The 19328-nt window shown below is 37.4% G+C and overlaps 1 protein-coding gene across 15 annotated transcripts in view; it reads left to right on the top strand.

Moving 5' to 3' along the window:
- obsl1b (obscurin like cytoskeletal adaptor 1b) overlaps positions 1 to 17710 on the top strand; it is a 33180-nt gene extending 15470 nt beyond the window's left edge. For 9 of the 15 annotated variants that reach the window (XM_067409308.1, XM_067409311.1, XM_067409316.1 and 6 more), the window contains 19 exons: positions 55 to 330; positions 848 to 1123; positions 1208 to 1480; positions 1709 to 1984; positions 2073 to 2348; positions 2439 to 2714; positions 2965 to 3240; positions 3342 to 3611; positions 3704 to 3970; positions 4073 to 4342; positions 5628 to 5894; positions 6880 to 7146; positions 11257 to 11369; positions 11495 to 11648; positions 11878 to 12039; positions 12155 to 12259; positions 13366 to 13632; positions 16422 to 16691; positions 16963 to 17710. In XM_067409308.1, the coding sequence (XP_067265409.1) occupies positions 55 to 330; positions 848 to 1123; positions 1208 to 1480; positions 1709 to 1984; positions 2073 to 2348; positions 2439 to 2714; positions 2965 to 3240; positions 3342 to 3611; positions 3704 to 3970; positions 4073 to 4342; positions 5628 to 5894; positions 6880 to 7146; positions 11257 to 11369; positions 11495 to 11648; positions 11878 to 12039; positions 12155 to 12259; positions 13366 to 13632; positions 16422 to 16691; positions 16963 to 16973 (4352 nt within the window). In that variant the 3' untranslated portion in view covers positions 16974 to 17710. The remainder of the gene's footprint in view (positions 1 to 54; positions 331 to 847; positions 1124 to 1207; positions 1481 to 1708; positions 1985 to 2072; positions 2349 to 2438; positions 2715 to 2964; positions 3241 to 3341; positions 3612 to 3703; positions 3971 to 4072; positions 4343 to 5627; positions 5895 to 6879; positions 7147 to 11256; positions 11370 to 11494; positions 11649 to 11877; positions 12040 to 12154; positions 12260 to 13365; positions 13633 to 16421; positions 16692 to 16962) is intronic. The other 6 variants (XM_067409319.1, XM_067409320.1, XM_067409323.1 and 3 more) reach the window with 3 other exon arrangements.
- Positions 17711 to 19328: the final 1618 nt, after the last annotated feature.

Genomic DNA, 19328 nt, shown 5'->3' on the forward strand with positions numbered 1-19328 from the left:
CTTTTTTTTTTTTTGGTAATTCTATGAATTTTGACTGAACAAAAATCCTCTTAGCTCCACCAGTGACGTTCTCAGCTGTTCCTGAGATTGAGAAGAACAAGTCAGTTGAAGCAGGCTGGCCAATCATTCTCCAATGTGAGATATCTGATCCTACAGTCCCGGTCCAATGGTACAAGGATGGATTACAGCTCCTACCTCAGTCTGGGGTTTACATCAAATCACAGCACACCATGAGGACATTGGTTATCCAATCGGCAAATGTATCCCACTCTGGGTTTTACAGTTGTAATACTGCTGATGATATCAGCGAATTTTTTGTGGATGTTAAAGGTGACATACAAACCTTATCCAAAGTTTTCTGTTATATAACTAACAAATACATCAACTTTGTAGAATTCAGTTTCCATTGGGTGAAAGCATTCTTCTCTACCTTTCAACAGATCCATTCTGCTGCTTTTATGGGCTCCTTAACCATTTCCCTAATGCAGGAATATTTTTGAAGCTTCACAAGTTTGTTTGCAAGTTTTCCACCAACTACTGCCATCCTTAGATGCTATTTAACCACCATCTTTGTTCTCTTTACTTTAAAAAAAATTACGCTGGGCAAGCATGCCTTGTAACCATTACTATCTGTGCTTAACAGCACTTCATTCTCACAAAGCTTTCCTTAACTGTATTCTCTTTTTCTTTGTATTTGATTTGGCTTTTAGAGTGGAGAAAGAGTTCTACAGGGCTGGCCAAGCAATCATCATCAGTGCTTGAATCGCATGCTTAACATGCCATACGTGTGTGACTAAGTAAAAGCAGCATAACAAAAAAACTAATGTCCACTTCCTTCTCATTGCAGCACCTCCTGTGACATTTGCCTACATACCAGAAGACGATCTGCACAGAAATATAGTGGAACAAGACAATCTGCTCCTTTGCTGTCAAGTGTCAAGGTCAGATGCTACCGCACAATGGTACAAGGATGGAGTAGAGTTAAAGTCTAGTGACAATGTCCTCATAGAGGCAGAAAACACTTTACGAAGGCTGATCATCCTGTCAGCTCAGCTGTCAGATTCTGGAACATATACCTGTCGAGCTGGAGATAATGCCTTAATATTTAAAGTTAACGTAAGAGGTGAGTAAAGGCATCTATATTCCTACCACTCAAAATCTGATAAAATTACAATTACAAGGCTATTTTCTTTGTTTTGCTTTACAGAACCTCCAGTGATGATTGTATATCCCAAAGAAGACGTTCACCTTGATCGCTATGTTCCTGAAGAAATTGTCCTTAGCTGTGAACTTTCACGACCAAATGGAAAGGTGACATGGTTCAAGGATGGACAGAAACTACAAGAGAGTGAAAACATAAAGCTAAAGACAGAGGGCCCATATAGACGGCTAAAAATTTTGCGCAGTGGTGTTGAGGACTCTGGAGAATATGTCTGTGACACAGCTGATGATTCAATATTCTTCAATCTAAACATAAAAGGTATCAAATTCAGCTTTAAATATAGGGATTTGTGATGTCTGATGGAAGGAAAATAATCAGAACAAGTTATTCAATTGGATAAGATTACAAAGACTTTTTATCTTTGAATAACATTCAGAGATGAATTGCATGAATTCTGTGCAATAAGATCAGGAACGTGCATTAAGAAGAACATACATAAGGTCAAGTTTGATGTCATGTTAACTTTTGTGGCATGTTTCTCTAAAGAACCACCGGTACGCATAGTTTCTCCAAGCCAGTCCCAAATGGAACTTTGCCAACAGACTTCAGAGAGGATGGTCCTGAGCTGTGAAATCTCTAGACCCAATGCCACAGTACGTTGGTATCGAGATGGTCTTGAAGTGGAGGAGAGTGACAGCCTAATTCTGGAGGTTGATGGTGTCTATAGGAGGCTTATTATCCCAAAACCTACCGTTAAAGACTCTGCAGAATATGTCTGTGACACCGCTGATGACTCAGTAACTTTCTTTGTAAATATTGCAGGTATGTCAAAGACCCTACATTTAATAATTCATAATTTAAAACAACTTTCAGTTCTCAGTATCATTAATGACTTAATTTCTTTGTGCAGAGCCACCAGTTAGATTTATTCGGCCAAGGAAAACAACCTATGCAGTAGAGAAACTTGTTGGAGAAATTGTGGTCCTTGAGTGTGAAGTGTCTCGACCAAATGCTGAAGTTAGCTGGAAGAAGGATGGAGAAGAGATTGAGGAGAACATCAACATTACTATCACAGAGGATGGCACAAGTCGACAGTTAACGATTCACTCTGCAGCTTTGGATGATGGAGGGCAATATGTCTGTGATGCCAGAGATGATGTAATGGACTTCCTAGTGAAAATCAAAGGTACATTTCAGTGATAAAGAGATTTTTCTTTTACAAAAACTGTTGAGTCCATCACTGCAACCAACTAAAATTCTACCCTCGTCCTTCCAGATCCTCCACTAAAAATTCTGCAGAAAGCTGACATAGAAACGAAACGCCAGTTTTTAGTATCTGATGCGATTGTCTTAAAATGTGAGATCTCAAGAGCAAATGGGGTGGTCAGTTGGCTTAAAGACAATGAGAAGATTGAGGGAAAGGACCATTTCATTTGTGAAGAGGAAGGGACATTCAGATCTCTGATTGTTCTGAGTGCTGAGTTGATGGACTCAGGAGAATACATTTGTGATGCACAAGATGATAAAGTTGTCTTCACTGTTACTGTAGAAGGTACAACTTGTTTACAACAATGAAAACCTTGCATGTACATGGTCAGAGAAGATGTATAAAACTTGTACCTTTAGCTTGTCAATGGGGCAGAACCCTTAAAAGTTCTCTTTTGTACATTATCTACCCGTCTTTATGTTACCTTTGAGGGTACTGCCCCAGTGACAAACTGTTGTGCTTTTTGTTTTCCTAAAAAAAAAAATGCATTTTATTTCTGACAGTGTACAAAAAATTACTTTTTCTTTTTGCACAGAGGCTCCAGTGTCCATTGTTGGAAATTCAGAGAAGCCAGAACACCACATTTTAATGAAAGGAGATGAGCTTATCCTGGAATGTGAGGTATCACGAGTAAATGCTATAGTCCAGTGGTACTGCAATGGAAGTTTACTACAAGAGGATTCACGCACACACATTGAAAGCAGAGACACAGTGAGGAAGCTTGTGATATCAGGACTTCAGACATCTGACTCTGGAGAGTATCTCTGTGATGCCATTGATGACAAAATGATAACTAGGCTAACAGTTCAAGGTAAATTTACCAGTAGCATAGCCAAGAAAATGCAATTTCATATGTATCAACTGAAACATTGTGTGTAAAACACTAAATAATAACACAATTCCTTTTCATAGAACCACCATTCAAATTCATCAAAAAAGAAGAAAGAACAAATATTTCAGCCTATGAAGAAGACAGTGTGACACTACAAGCCACTGTTAACAGGGTCAATGCCCCAGTGAAATGGCAGAGAGATCATGATCCAATCAGAGGGGATCGTTTCCACACAACAAGTGATGGTATCACCCACTACCTTACTATTAACCCACTTAAGAGATGTGATACTGGAGAGTACACATGTCATGTGGGATCAGACGAGATGCACTTCAGTGTCCATGTCAAAGGTAAGACCATACATTTCTACAAAATTGTTACTAATAATTCATTGCTTGTAAAGGTCTGCAGTAAAATGTTTTCTTTACTGTTTTGTAATCAGCAATGAAAGTGAAATTCTCCAAACCACTGGAAAACATAGTGGGACTCAAAGGTAGTGATGTGGTTTTAAAATGTGAACTGTACAAGTCAAAAGGAGATGTTCAGTGGCTTAAGGACAGCCAAGAGATTGTGCCAAACAGACATTTTACAATCAGAGCTGATGGTCGAGTGAGAAGCCTGACAATACATAATGTCACAGAAGATGATGCAGGAGAATATGCTTGTGAATCCAAAGATGAAAGGACGTCAGCTGCTGTAGTGGTCAATAGTAAGTAAAATTCTACGAAAGGATTTACCTAAAGTTTAACCTGAAATCAGGAACAAATCACATATTACTTTAGTGCCAACTTCCTTCTCTTCTTTTCCCAAGTTCCTCGCATTGTGGAGTTTATTGCAGAGCTACACACCATAACTGTCATGGAAGGAGAAGACGCAACATTTAAGTGTGTGGTGTCTCCAGAGGATGCAAAGTTGGCCTGGTTTAGAAATGGCCAGCTAATTTCATCAAATGATAAGTTCAACATCTCAAGTAATGGATTATGCCACATGTTGCATATCAACAACTGCCAAGTCTCAGATAGCTGCAAGTTGACAGCTGAGGCTGAAGGTGTGATTTCCAGAGCTATCCTTCAGGTCCAAGGTAGAACATCATCCATCATTATTTCATTGCTTTGCTTGATTAAAACAGATAAATACACAAGTCAATATTGGAGGGTAGGGGGAGTAATTTGAACAGAATACTTAACTATAAAACATTTATTTTTAGTATAAACAAATTAAAAAGGGTTAGTTCACCCAAAAATGAAATTTCTGTCATTAATTACTCACCCTCATGACTTTCCAAACCCGCAAGACCTTCGTTCAACTTCAGAACGCAAATTAAGATATTTTTTGAAGAAATCCGAGAGGTTTTTTTGCATAGAAGGCAACGAAATTACCACATTCAGTGTCCAGAGAAGTAGTACAGACTTTGTTAAAATGGTCAGCGTGACTACAGTGGTTCAACCTTAATGTTATGAAACGAGAACACTTTTTGTGCACAAAAACAAAAACAAAAAAAACACTTTATTCAACATTTTTTCCTTTTCCCTGTCGGTCTTCTATGCAGTTGACGCAGATAACGAAGTGCAGAGTTTCGGTTTTTTTGTCCGAAGCTGGCTCAGTATTGGCCACAGGAGCAGGCCAATACTAAGCCGGCGTTCTGATGTAGAACCGTTAAGCCTGCACCGTCTACACAACATAAAGAGTGTAGAAGAATGACGGGGAGAGAAGAAAATGTTAAATAAAGATGTTATTTTTGTTTTTGCACACAAAACGTATTCTCTACACTTTATAACATTAAGGTTGAACCACTGTAGTCACATGGACTATTTTAACAATGTCTTTACTACTTGAATGTGGTAATTTCATTGCTTTCTATGGAAGATAAAAAACCTCTCGGATTTTATAAAAAAAAATCTTAATTTGTGTTCTGCAGGTGTGGAACTGCATGAGGGTGAGTACTTAATAACAGAAGTTTCATTTTTGGGTGAACTAACCCTTTAAGTGAGAAATTAATCAATAGGTCATTTTCTACAAAACGGTATTTGGAGTGTAGAGAGGGGTATTTTCTTTAAGAGCCTGCACAGATCTTTAATGTCATGTCAACATGTTTGAGTTTAATAATGACCCTTTCAGGCATGCCTAAATTGTTGAAAAGGTGCTTATGATGGCTTGTGCTTAACAGCTTCTCCAGTTAGAATTCCACTCTTAACTGACAGAGACAAGTGTTACTACAGCACATTAGCAATGTAGAACGCGGAGCTGTACTCCAAGCACATGAAATAATGTTGTTCTTATTGGCTTCGATCACTGGTTTAGAGCTTCATAAAGTGTTAAAAACTGCTACGGGAAAGATTGCATGAATTACCCTGATCTGTATTCAGAGGCGCAGGTGCTTTTCACAAAGAGCATGGACCCGGTGGTTGCAGAGGAGTTTGGTGAGGCAACACTTGAGGTGGAGGTCAGCCTTGAGACTGCAGAAGTGCAGTGGATGAGACAAGGAGTGGTTATACATCCAGGGTCCAAATTCACCCTGAAGCAGAGTGGCAAAAAACGTTCTCTCACAATCCACAAACTCACCCTTTCAGACCGAGGCACCTACAGCTGTGAAACGCTCCATGACCGCACACAAGCCAAGCTCAGTGTGGAACGTGAGTCCGCAAATGCTGATCTCTTTCTCACTATGTGCTGTTGTTAGCATTTCTCTACGGTGACGGTACCTCATTATTGCCCGTTGCGATGTTGTTGTCTTAAACAAACTGAATCAAGTAACCAAGAGTAATGTGAGCAAGAGGCAGCTACTTTAGTGACACTTGTTCCATGGTTTGACAGCAGCAAACAGGTGATTGGCAGACCACTTATTGCAGCAGCTTTCTGTATTGACATTAGATCAGAAGAGCTATGATAATTCAATTAAGCATGTCAAATGAGAACTAGATCAAGAGCTGGTAGAAGGTCCTGGCTGAGTAACCTTTTAATTCCTCTTAGTTGCCTGTGAAACACAGATATTATGAGAGGAGAATAAAAGTTACATGTGTCTACTCACAATTACTTTCAATTGCCTTTGATTATTAACTGCCTACATCAAACTTACCAAACAAGCTGTTCATTATCTCTTAACACAACTTCTCACGATAAAATTTATTTGTTCTTTAGCAGACAAGCAATTAATTACCACTGATAAACATTCCTTTCAGGATAGCTAAAGAAGATAAAGCTGTGTTGTACAAATGAGCAAGTGATGAGAGAAAGTCTGTGCTTTGGCTGTTCCTGGCACCAACTATGAATCTGGATCTGTTTTCATTGCAGCTAAATTTATGCACTGGCCTTCAAAATCTAGGGTGGTGTCACCAACTCTCTAAAATAAACCACCCTTTTCCACGGGGAATGCCTGTCTGCTTGTCTGTTTTGGAATACTTTAAAAAAATGTTGGCATAGCCCTGATCGAAGGCAGGATTTAGTGTATTGCTAACACCAAGCGGACAAAACCGAGCCAACTAATTCAGCAACTGTTGTTCTATTTTTTTCTCTTTATAATCTTTACCTTTCATCTTAATCTCTTTCTCTTTCTTTTCCAAACTCTTAACTGATTTCTAACTGAACCACTGAACTATACTTTTTTTGTTTGTCACACAGCACGAAAAATCAAGATTCGGAAAGGTCTAACTGAGATCCAGACTTATGAACGAGAAACAGCTTCTTTTGAAGTGGAGCTGTCACATAGCAATGTGGAGGGTGTATGGCAGAAGGATGGGCACGCTCTCAAAAACAACAACCGTTTGCGTATGACTGCAAAAGGACGGGTACACAGCCTTACAATCTCCAGCCTGACCTTGGATGACACTGGCACCTACATATTCTCTGTTGAGAATGTCAGATCATTAGCAAGATTGGACGTTAAAGGTACTGTGCAAATTAAACTATTTTTAGAGTGGAAACTTTAATGAGGGTCTTTCATTTTGTGTAAACTTGTTTAAAAAACATCCAAAAGTCTTTAAGAGAAACTCAATTGAGAAGCAACACAGCATAAGATATTAAGGCTTGTTTTCATAAATTGTATCTTATCTTACTATACTGTATATGTAGTTTGTATTTTTCACGTTTTTAAAACAAATGTAAAAATCTGTCAGTACAGTAAGACAAAATAAACTTGTGTTAAAGACACATTCTCATGAAACAAGTCTTAATATCAAATATTTTATCTCAAGTATATTTATCTTCAAGTATTTAAGACTATTTTAACTGGAAAATTAGACTGAAAATACTTCAAAGGATTCAAAGTTAAAACATAACATTTAATCCATATTCAATTGAAAAGACAACTAAAAGCAAGTCATTTGTTGGCTGACTTCTTTAAGAGTATAAACACTGTGGCTGTATAGGCACTTTAAAACATTACTTTGTTCATTTGTGCCTGACACGTCAACTACTGGCTCAACCAATGACATAAGTTTGGGGCACGACAAGCCTTGGGGACAGTTTTCAACTAAAAACTTTTCAAGGATTTTGGCCATTCATGAAACACACACTTTTGGAAACGTTGAACTAGTGGTGCAGGAATTACACAGATCACCTTTAAAGATGCTGTAATTCAGCCATTACATTCCGATTTAAGACCCATTCACACCAAGAACAATAAGTATAAAGATAACTATAATGATAACTATATCTGTGTCCACACCAACAAACTATGTTTTGAGTGAATAGCTAGTGTAATCGATCTAATCCTAACAGTGAATTTAGCTGGCAAAGTCACTATAGTGGAATAAACACAACTCCTTAGTCTTTTTCACTGCAACTTCAAAGGAAGCAAGACATTGTTGTTGAAACTAGCGCTGTATACCTGAGGTAATTTTATGTAACACTGTTTTGCTAGCCTGGCATGATCTCATTAATACTTCTCACCATTTATTCCGAGGGTATGACAGATTGTTTTCCATACATCCATTTTCTTTAAAGTATCCTTGAAAAGGGGGTTGCACAGTGGTGGCTTTTTCTGGACCTAACCGATTAACTCCACAATGTCGTCTGCCATTTCAACATGATCAACAGCCAGAAAAAAATCGTTCTGAAAGTGATCCCAGCGATTATAGTTTCTCTATATTTTTATTGTTTCAGCTATGTTGTAAACAGTGCTATTCTTTTATCTTTAGAACAATTTTTATATTTACCATTATCTTTATAGTTATCATTCATGGTGTAAATGGCCCTTTAGCCACTAAAAAAACACCTTTATCCCTTCAACACCACACCTTCTCACCAACACACTACCACCCAAAAACATCTCAGCTAACTTGAACACATCTAAGACAGTGTTTTCCAGCTGACTAAAAGGAACAGACTACTACCTCAACATAACAGACATCCAAAATGACCTAAAAGGAAATCAATCATCCCTAACATATCCCTAAATAGACCATAAAGGTCATACAAATACTCATATTTACTTATTATAATATTATTACTCATATTTACTTATTTAAGGTATACAGGCTTGCAATCATCTGTCTTATGTTTCTTAATTGCCTTGGCAACAATTATTTTATAAGGGGTGGAATCTGGCCATGATTAACTTAGTTGTGAGAGGTAAGAGCGTCCAGGGCAATGATGTAAGTCCTCAAACTGGTTAAATTTCTGATGCTGATGACATTACAATGGCATGGACAGACAGTTTTGCTACTGCTCTTACCATGTGTCAGGTTACACATATAAAAAGATATGGATCACATGATCGGACTCCAGCTACCGAAACATTTCAAACATTCACAAGCATAAGGTGCTGGTGTAAGGTAATCTCTTCTATGCCAAGTCACTCAATAGGGCTTATCCTTTGGAGTCACAGAGCTGTCATTGAGAATGACAATAACATGTAAATGCCACTACAACAAAGGACTCTTCTCAAAGTCCTCTAAGCACAAAGAGGTATGGTTAAATGATAAGCTCCTGTTGTACTAGACAGATTGACTATGTGATCTCAAAAGTCAAACAAGGGCAACCAGAGGTAAATAATAATTAATAAATGACTTGCTTTTAAGATCACAGCCTTTTCAAATGTGATCGAAATGGTTTTCTGTCAATAAGCTGATCAATGTCAAATGAAGTCTAATGACGGATGTCCACTTCAGCGGCAAAACTCCACCCATTGCTGCTGATAATGCTAAAATACCTCCACTTAGGGGTGTGTCTGTAGCAAGTGTGTTTAATCGATGTTTCCGAATTAAGTAAAGATATGCTGCCAATTTTATAAACTTTTGTAAACCCAGCCAGTATAATAACAATGAAAGCATGCAAACTGCAATATTTGAGCTCTAAATCCAGCATTAACTCCAGCACAATCTGTTTATTTTTAATACTCAAGACAAAGGTCACTACCTGAACTTGACAGTGATTGGCTGCCACCCACTTTTTTCGCTTGATATTTGCATAAAGTCAAGAACTGCCCAAACTTTTTGATGCTCTCGGCTGCTCTCAACACTTTCTCCGGTCCGCTGTCAATCTCACAATTCACCACGTAAATGTGAAGTACCGAAACAATAGCATTTCTCTTTTATCTAAATAAATGTGTATATCTAACATATGCAAAGTTCTGTCATGAAACTCTAGATGCGCAGGCTAAAAGGTCCTTAACTCGTAATAACATCTTCAATAGGACACAGATGATTGGTTCCTGCTGTATTAGTAGCCAATGTGCTCAATCTTCAAATACATGAGTAGCATATGCCTTAGCAGTGTAGCATGCTTTCAGAAACCCTCCACCTTCCCCAGCTCCACCTGTATAGATCTGCTATGGGTAATTCATGTATGCTATATTGTACAGCAGCAACATGTCTTACTTGCTCACAGCAGAAAACACTCCGAAAGTTGTCATAGGCCTGGGCAATAAAACAGTATTGATATTTTTCTTAATCTTAATCGATAATGATAGAAAAAATATTAGACTCTAACTATAACTCTCGATATAGTTTCACTTAAATGCGTTAGAATGTAAACAGACATGAAGTTCGGTTGCATGAACAACTCTCAAGCTTGTGGTCACAAACAGATGCGCTATGAGTGACATGCAAATAAGCTGCTGTGGAGTTCAGTTGCGCAATCACCACGTGAGATCAGAACACACAAACACATGAAAATGAGTGCTGTACCTGCCGGTGACGAGGAGATTGTGAATAAAACAGGACATGTCAGCTCGTCATTGTGGCATTTTCATTGTTTCCTTATGTCTTACAGTTGATCTACTTCAATTTTTTCAATCACAAATATATGTTTCAAATATTCAAATAATCACGGAAATACTATAGTTTAGAAATAAACACTAATATCTATGTTATCAATCAAAATTGAGCAAATCAGCTTCTGAAAGAAACTTGGCGCTGAAAACGACACATTTATCGATTACATTGTTTCACCACCAGGTGGCGACAAGTGAGTGTTAAAAAAATGAATCTGACATTGAATCTTCATTCAACAGATTCTTTCAAATACACTGATTCATCCAGCAATGAAACAAGAGTATTTATGAGTGAGTCATTGAATCATACATCCAAACAGATTTTTTTAAAAATAAATTAACTCAAATAAATTTAAAATTTTAAAATTGACTGCAGCAATTAATATTTTGTCAGAACCTCTAGTAAATTACATGTTATTTCATTTAGTTGCCATTCAGAATAGTGACCTTAGTTTGACAAATCTAAAAAGTTTCTCAATTTATCCAGAATTGTGCAGCTCTAAGTTTCTTTAATGCTTTACATTTTATTTTTTATTTAAAATTATTTGTTGTTTGCCTCAATTAAAAATGCGTTGGTTAAATTCAAACTTTTTTTCTACTGTTCTTTTATTGAAAAAAGTTTATGAAATATTTTTCAAAAATTATCGATAGCGAACAATATGAAACTTTATATAGTGATACATTTTTTAGCTGTATCGCCCAGCCCTAAGTTGTCATGACATGAATGTTTTTAAGTCAAAAGTAGTGTTTTCACATAAGCTGACAAGACTTCTTTGCTTCCTCAGAAATCCCAGTAACAATCTTGAAAAAGCTTGAGGATATCAGACAACCAGAGGGATCTGGTATAACCCTTGAATGTGAGCTGTCACGCCACAACGTAGACATAAAGTGGACAAAGGTAAAATTACATGACAATCCCACACCCTCTTGCTGCAGTAATTAAAAATCACTAATATTTTAATGTTTATTATTTGAAGTGGCAATTTGTTTCTACAAAATAAAGCGTGTGTCTTTCACTTTCAGAATGAAGTTCAGCTTAAACCAGGAAAAAATCATCGCATTTACTCTATGGGAAGAAAGTGCTTTCTACATATACTTAAGTGTGAGCTGGGAGACTCTGGTTTATATGCGTGTGACGCTGGGGAAGCTGAAACATCCTGTTCAGTGGAAATCTATGGTAATAACAGAGAGTCTGTTAAATTATCATCACATTTATCTGTAGATTGTATACTTTCCTGGTGATAGTACTCTAAATATTAATCCTCCTGCTGAAATAATGCATTCTATGTACAACACTACCATCTACTGGTACAGCTACAAATTTGACAAAATGGAAAGCATGTTTGAATTAGTAATATATTTTGGAATTACGCAACGCTTTTTTATGTTCATTAACATTTTAACAGAGAGGGAACTTGAGATACTACAAAGCTTAGAGGATCTGGATATTCAAGAAGATCAAAATGCAGTGTTCATGTGTGAAGTGTCACTGGATGATGTGCCCGGAGAATGGTTTAAGAATGGAGAGAAGATAAAACCAACCAGCACCATTAAGATCCGCCAGGAAGGTTATTCTAGCACCAGTTGCTAAACTTTGCCCTTTTCCAAACATTGACTACTCAAACTCAGTGAATATTTATATCAATATCTGATTATGACTTTTCGGTACAATGTTTTTCTTAGGGACTAAACACTTCCTCCTCATATGCAACGTTAAAGGAGATGACTCTGGAGAGATCAAGTTTGTATCCAAGAATGTTGAGTCTACAGCTTACCTTGAGGTGGAAGGTCTGTATGTTTAAGTCAAGCACACACTACAAAACCAAAGCTTGTCACCCTCTTTGATGAGTAGTCACAGATGCTATGACATTTCAAACAATTTTGAAATGTGGCCAACCAGACATCAGGTATTTACACTGTCCCGACAAGTAAGAGAGCAGCAATGATGACCAACAGCTAAACACAAAAACTGAAACCTGTTTTCCAAGCACTCTTTCATCTATATTTTTGGTTCTTTTTCTCATTCTGTGCAAATTATTAACTTTCACGTTACTACATGCATATGTTTTTGAAAGTTCAAGATCATACCTATACTTAGGGCAATTAATCACTGACACACAAAGTCAGTGATTAATTGTATAAAATGCACACTAACACAACATAAAGCAAGAAATGGGTCTTTAAATGCGTGCAGAAGCTTCAGTCTTGCACATAGCATTGCACTACTGTTAAATGTTAATGTCTTGAAAATGTGTATTCTTTGTATCATAAAATATTTAATTATGGCTCACTAATTTTGATTGGAAATTAGAGGTCGACCAATATTGGATTTTACCGATACGGATAACCAGTGGCGTGCACTGGAGATAACCAGTTGGGTTGCACCTTTGATCGCGAAAGTGAAAGTGCCCTTTGCGGTCGCATAGTGGTGCCCCCGCGTTCCCATTTCTCCCCTCCGGAACGCGATTTCTACTGCAGGAAAACGATCGAAATTCCCCCCAACCCCCCAATTTTTGCCAATAACGATTGTTCCACCAATCAACTATCGGTGCTGATTAATCGGCAAATTAGTAGACCTCTATTGGACATTCCAATAGTCCAAGCACACTATTGGTGTATCTAATGGAGTATCCAACTCTATTGGTGCATTCCAAAAGTGAATGATGACTAGTACAAAAACAGTGGGTTACTTCACTGTTTTTACCACACTGATTGTCCATGTTCACTATACACAATTCCAAGTCTATGGTTCTAAAACTGTAGCCAAATGTTTAATACAATTGTTGGCAGAGCTGCAAAAATAAAATAACTGGACATATTGCATCACAAACGTTATTTGTTATAACAGCAATATCACACTCAAAATGCTTAAAACTACGTCTTTATCTCCACAGCACTGCCAGCAAACATTGCGAAACCACTTCAGGATAAAACAGCTCTAGAAAAAACCCGTGTCATACTGGACTGCACTGTGACCAATCCTCGTTGCAGCATTCGCTGGTATAAGGGACCTAATGTCATCCTGCCCTCAGAGCGCTTTGAGATCTGCAGTGAAGGGTGTTATCGAAAACTTGTGATTCAGCAGGTGTTGCTAGAGGATGAGGGCACCTATAGTGTTCAAGTTGGAAACTACACATCTTCAGCAAAACTAACTGTTGAAGGTGAGACAAATTCAGTCCTTTCAAACCAATTAAGAGAAGCATGACAACAGTTGAATGTGAACTGGAATGATTGACAGCACTGATTTTCAAACAATCCAATACTTCTTTAAGCCGTCAATCATACAGTTGTTCATTTTGATTTAAAGGGATAGTTCACCCAAAAATGAAAATTTGATGTTTATCTGCATACCCCCAGCGCATCCAAGATGTAGGTGTCTTTGTTACTTCAGTAGAACACAAATTATGATTTTTAACTCTAACCGCTGCCGTCTGTCAGTGGTATAATGCAATGCAGCGGGAACTTGGACTATAATAGTAAATAAAACACGACAGACAAATCCAAATTAAACCTTGCGACTCGTGACGACACATTGATGTCCTAAGACACGAAACGATCGGTTTGTGCGAGAAACCGAACAATATTTATATCATTTTTTACCTCTAATACACCACTATTTCTAACTGTGTTCAGCACTCGTTTAGTGAGGTCTGATCGCGCAGTGACGTCTCGCGCATATACTTCAATGAGTGCTAGATATCACTGCCGTTGTCAGAGCGCGATCAGACCTCACGAATCACACTATCACTAATATCATGCATTACAGTTGTGTGGGGTAGGAGTAAATTAAGCGTGATCTGCTGTGACATCACAATCATGTTGCATTGTGGTCTATGGATCCACCTGAAGTGTACATATTCAGTAGACTCGCTCTCTCAGTCAAAATTGAGAGGTCAAGAGTCTGTCACTTGATAAGTTGAACGCACTTCAAAATGGTGGCGGGAATTCAGTGAGTGAGTGGGTGCTTCTCAATACTCAAACTGATGCTTCCTCATTTCCTCAGTGCTCCGTCCTCCAGCCCATGGCCCAGAAACCGATCGAATTCAGCCATCTTGAAAGACATCTAAATTCTCTAATTGCACCGCGAGGATACACAGGTGTATCCTTCCCTCGCATCCTAAGTGGGTGGAGTTGGGACATGAGGAATTGAAACTAGGATGCACAAATAAGAAATGAGAAGCACCCTATGTCTAAAAGAGGTGTTAAATGCAACCATGTTGTACTTGGTGAAATCACGTTCACCTCCAGACTCGGTCCTGGAGGGCCACTGTCCTGCAGAGTTTAGCACCAACTTGCCTCAACACACCTGCCTGGAAGTTTCTAGTATGCTTAGTAAGACCTTGATTACCTGGCTCAGGTGTGTTTAATTGGCCTTGCCGTTCACTACAGTTGACATTGGCCCTCCAGTAGAAGGACTGGACACCCCTGACTTATAGCATATAAACTATTTTTGCAATTTAAGTTTATTTTTTCTTAAACATATCAGCCGCATCGGTTATTGGCCAAAATAGCTATCATCTTATCATATTTGTCTTATTATTTGACCATTTTAAATTCTGTGCATCCCTACTTAGCCCTATATCAACAATACTTTGATATTCTGCTTGCTAATATCTAATATTTAGAAGAAAAATCAGGAAAATGTGTTTACTAACGTTGTGACAACTTCAGTCAGTCAGTCACTTACCTGTTAGGTGGGATGTTCTCAATGAAGGTCAAATTAGTTTCTTGGCAACTAAGATGAATCAGTCAAGAAATTGTCTCATACAACGCCTATTCTCGTAGGAAATTACCTCACAATTGTCTTAATATTCGGTATTATTCGACGCTAAATACATGACAAAGGCTTCCAAACATGTTTGTAGCAAAATTATTAAGCAATTTGCCTTTCGAACTACCTTTGACGAACAAATCTCTGGACCGCTCTGAGTGTCAAAACTTACCGTCCGTCAGCCACTTGTACTCACAGCGCCAAATTTCCACTGCTGTCCCTACGATAACCAGCAGATGGCGATGTCTCCTTTCTACACTTAGAGTACCGCTTACACGCATAACCTGATTTTGCTGAGTTCAGCATGTTCCTGGAACAACATTCAAATCAACTAATCAGATTTGAGGGACAAGTTTACAGATTATGTCAAGTTTAGGCTTAAAATCATGAATTAGTGCTTCTACATCAGCGTTAATCATCTATCATTTCCCTCTGATTTTTGGGATAACCTATGGGTAGGGTTAGGTTTAGGGATAGGAATAGGGTTAAGACTATTTTCAGACTAGAATGTTGTTCCAGGATCAACAAAATATGTTGACCCAGGAACGCATCTAACTCTGCAATATCAGGACGTGCCCAATACACTGGCTGTTTTCATTTTGAAATAGACAACTTAAATAAAACTAAATCAAATATAGTCCAATGATAGATGTCCAAGAAGGCAAAAGCCAAAGTCTTTTTTAAAATCTAGTTCAAAATGCATTATACATGTCATTCATATTTACGTTGTTTTTTTAAACCTGATTTAATAAAAATGTCAAATAAAAGCAATATACGTTCCTTTTATCTTGAAGTGCATATACTATGTGCTTTTCATAAAATGGCCAAAATAAAATGATCGACAGCCATAAAGGGTTTTTGGTGTTTTAAAGTTTTCTTGTGTCACGACAATAAAATAATTAGCTATATCATACTGACTTTCATTTTGCAGATTAAAGCTTTTCAGATATTAATATTACCCTATAAAGAAAACTGCTTCATTGATTGTTTGTTTAAAGAAATAGGCTAATACACGATTACGGCAATTTCAGAAATTAAAAACATGTTTATCGTAGTGGAGCTTTTGTTTATATTATTATAATGAGAAAAGAACTTTGTGGTCTACATTGTACTGCAGGAAATAATGGGATAATGTAACACGTGCTTATGTGGATTGGCATTTCCTCTCTGTTTAAACAGCTCAGTCAATCCTGATGGTGCGAGAGCTGCAAGATGTGGATGTAACTGCTCCTGCAGATGCATGCTTTGAATGTGAAGTCTCTCTGCCTGTGGTCAAGGCACCTACCTGGACCCTGAAAGGGGAGACACTGCATCCTGGTCCTAAAGTTGTGGTGGAGAAAATGGGAACTGTTCATAGGCTCACTCTTAAACAAACATCTGCAGACATGAGCGGCATTGTGTGCTTTATCACAGGAAGAGTTAAAAGCACTGCACATCTGCGTGTCATAAGTAAGTCATACATTTTGTTATTGACAATATGCATGTTTAGATATTGCAGAGTCGAAGTTTATATGTATATTTGTTTATATACTGTATATCATTACCTTTACTCTGAACAGGAGACGTTTCTGATGCCTATTCATAGACATGGAGTCTGGGCTTGTTTTAATAAGAACTTGATACTCAGCATGGGCCATGTGATTTGTAGTGGTATCCAGCTGAGGGTATATGGTTTATCAACTGACTGCTGACTTGTTGATTTCTTTTTCCTTTTTTGCAGGTAACCACTGAGAATCAACACATATGCACTTACAGTGCATAATACTCAACTATGCCACTATTTAAATACCAAATGAAATGATGAAAACATTAAATCTATTTCTTTCAATGTGTTTGAAAGTGAGAGGCTTATAATTCATTTATTTTAAATCTTTAGTGTCATTTTTGCACATTAAATCCCATTCTACATGGTTAACCATCCATTAGGCTACATAATAATTTCTTAAATTCTTGACAATTCTTGTCTAAATTTATGATCAAACACATTGTGCTTTATTAAAATAAAATGAACAGCACCAGGCCAGACACCCATGTAATTCACCCACGTTGTTATGACTTAAGTTTCTTGCACAGTAATTTGGTATTGAATTTTGAAAATTGTGTACTACTGTATATCCTTGTATAGATATCCTTTGTTGTTTTGTTTTTTATTATTCTTGTTTTGTGGGATGAAGATTAAAGTGAGGTTAAGGTGTGTAATTACAATGTGCAGGGCCAAAGATGATCAAAAGAGGGTTTGGGACGGAAAGTAACTTTAGAATATGTAACATATACTCTGAGTTCATGAATACAGCCATTTTACAAATTAGGGAAACATTTACAAATAAATGGAAATGCTTTTGAGAGTTTTAGTTTTTTGCTTCTGTTGTATTAAAAAGGTAGCCTATAACAGTTCTTGCCTTTTGCTGAAGTATCCAAATAAGTGCAAAAGTGCTGCAGTTTTCCCTGGTTTAGCTATCAATATCTTTCAATAAAATTTGAAAACAAATTTTCTTGAGGAGTGTTCAATCACTGTATTTTTGTGAACAGTCAATACAATCCTGAAAATATTTATCTCTTTCTTTCTGTGGAAAACAAAGCTTATAATAAAAGGCAGGCTATAAAATTAAACATTTCTTCCACCAGTGCATTCCATAGTGTTTTAGAGAAAGAAAGAAAGAAAGAAAGAAAGAAAGAAAGAAAGAAAGATAGATAGATAGATAGATAGATAGATAGATAGATAGATAGATAGATAGATAGATAGATAGATAGATAGATAGATAGAAAAGTGATAAAATTATAAAAAGCGAGGTGATTAAATAAAGTAAATAGGTTTGTAATGGCATGAGATAAAGAAAAGGTTGATTTTCCAACGCACCATGACGCTTTGCGCAAATTATGGGAGTATCTTCCGTTCAACTGTAAACAATCAATCTATGAACACATTAAAAGTAAATTTTAAAAAGTGTATAAGCAGTAACATTGATACAACAGGCCATGAATAACTTGCCTTTACTGGATGAGTCTGATCACCATTAAATCAATTCGATTTCTAGGGCGGAGCAAATCTGAGCAAACAGGAAGCGGAGTAAACCAATCAGAGAAGGGCGAATATGACGTTAGCAAAGCGATAAGAGAGTCAACAGCGAAAAGTAAATAATTAATGTGTTTTTGGTCATTTAAAACTGAATTCACGGCTGAGTAGAACAAACTCTCGGGTCTCACGTGCGCAATCTTTGTTGATATCGAAGGGACTTTCGCTGCACTAGAGTGACGCTGTTTGTGTCACTGAAATAAACGAATCTGATTGCACGGTAGCCTACGGTTTGAAGTTGACTCAAGGCGCTACGGAGGGCAGACTGACCAGACTAATATATCTTGTAGAAGATATATCATTCTGGACCGACTTGCCAGGCAAATGAATAACCCCAAAAGCTCGATTATTTACGCTGCAATCAAAAATGTTCATTATCTGACACATTTTTGAGTGATAATATTTCAAAGTGATTTCCATCATTTCGACAGACAATAGTGGGTAGGAGACGTAATTGAGAATAAAAACGAGATTCTCAAATTCTTCGTGCATTCCAGTAAATTATTCATGGGATAGATAGGCTATAGCCTATCGTAAATTAAATCGGGAGAGCAGAAAACAAAAAGAAAATAATCAGGAGGTAAACAATGCAGCGACTGAAAGATCTTGCCATATTCTTGTTATGTCACATTAAAATACTAAGCTTTAGCCTTTAATCTCCTGACGTCTGAAAATAGAACATGAAAGTTTTTTTTGTTTTTTTTTTTCAGCTCTTTCAGTCAAACTGATGGATATTAGTTATTTGAAGGGCAACGTTATGATTTGAAATTATTTGTTTCTGTCGTTTTAGTGGAATTTCCACAAACCGGAAGTGCCTCCCATAATCTAATGCTGCCTTCACGTGCTCGGTTACTTCCTGGTTGTCGTTAAACCAGCTTGGACATTTCTGGTGAACTGTTAGCTATTCATTCTGTAGTCGCTGTACATCGACACAAAACCAACCATTTTAATGTTGTATTCAGCACTTCAAATGTTATTTGTTCATCCTTCTGAGATTGTCCCCATTGTAAAAC

The sequence above is a fragment of the Chanodichthys erythropterus genome, chromosome 14, assembly GCF_024489055.1.
Source record: "Chanodichthys erythropterus isolate Z2021 chromosome 14, ASM2448905v1, whole genome shotgun sequence".
In the NCBI taxonomy this organism is placed as follows: Eukaryota; Metazoa; Chordata; class Actinopteri; order Cypriniformes; family Xenocyprididae; genus Chanodichthys; species Chanodichthys erythropterus.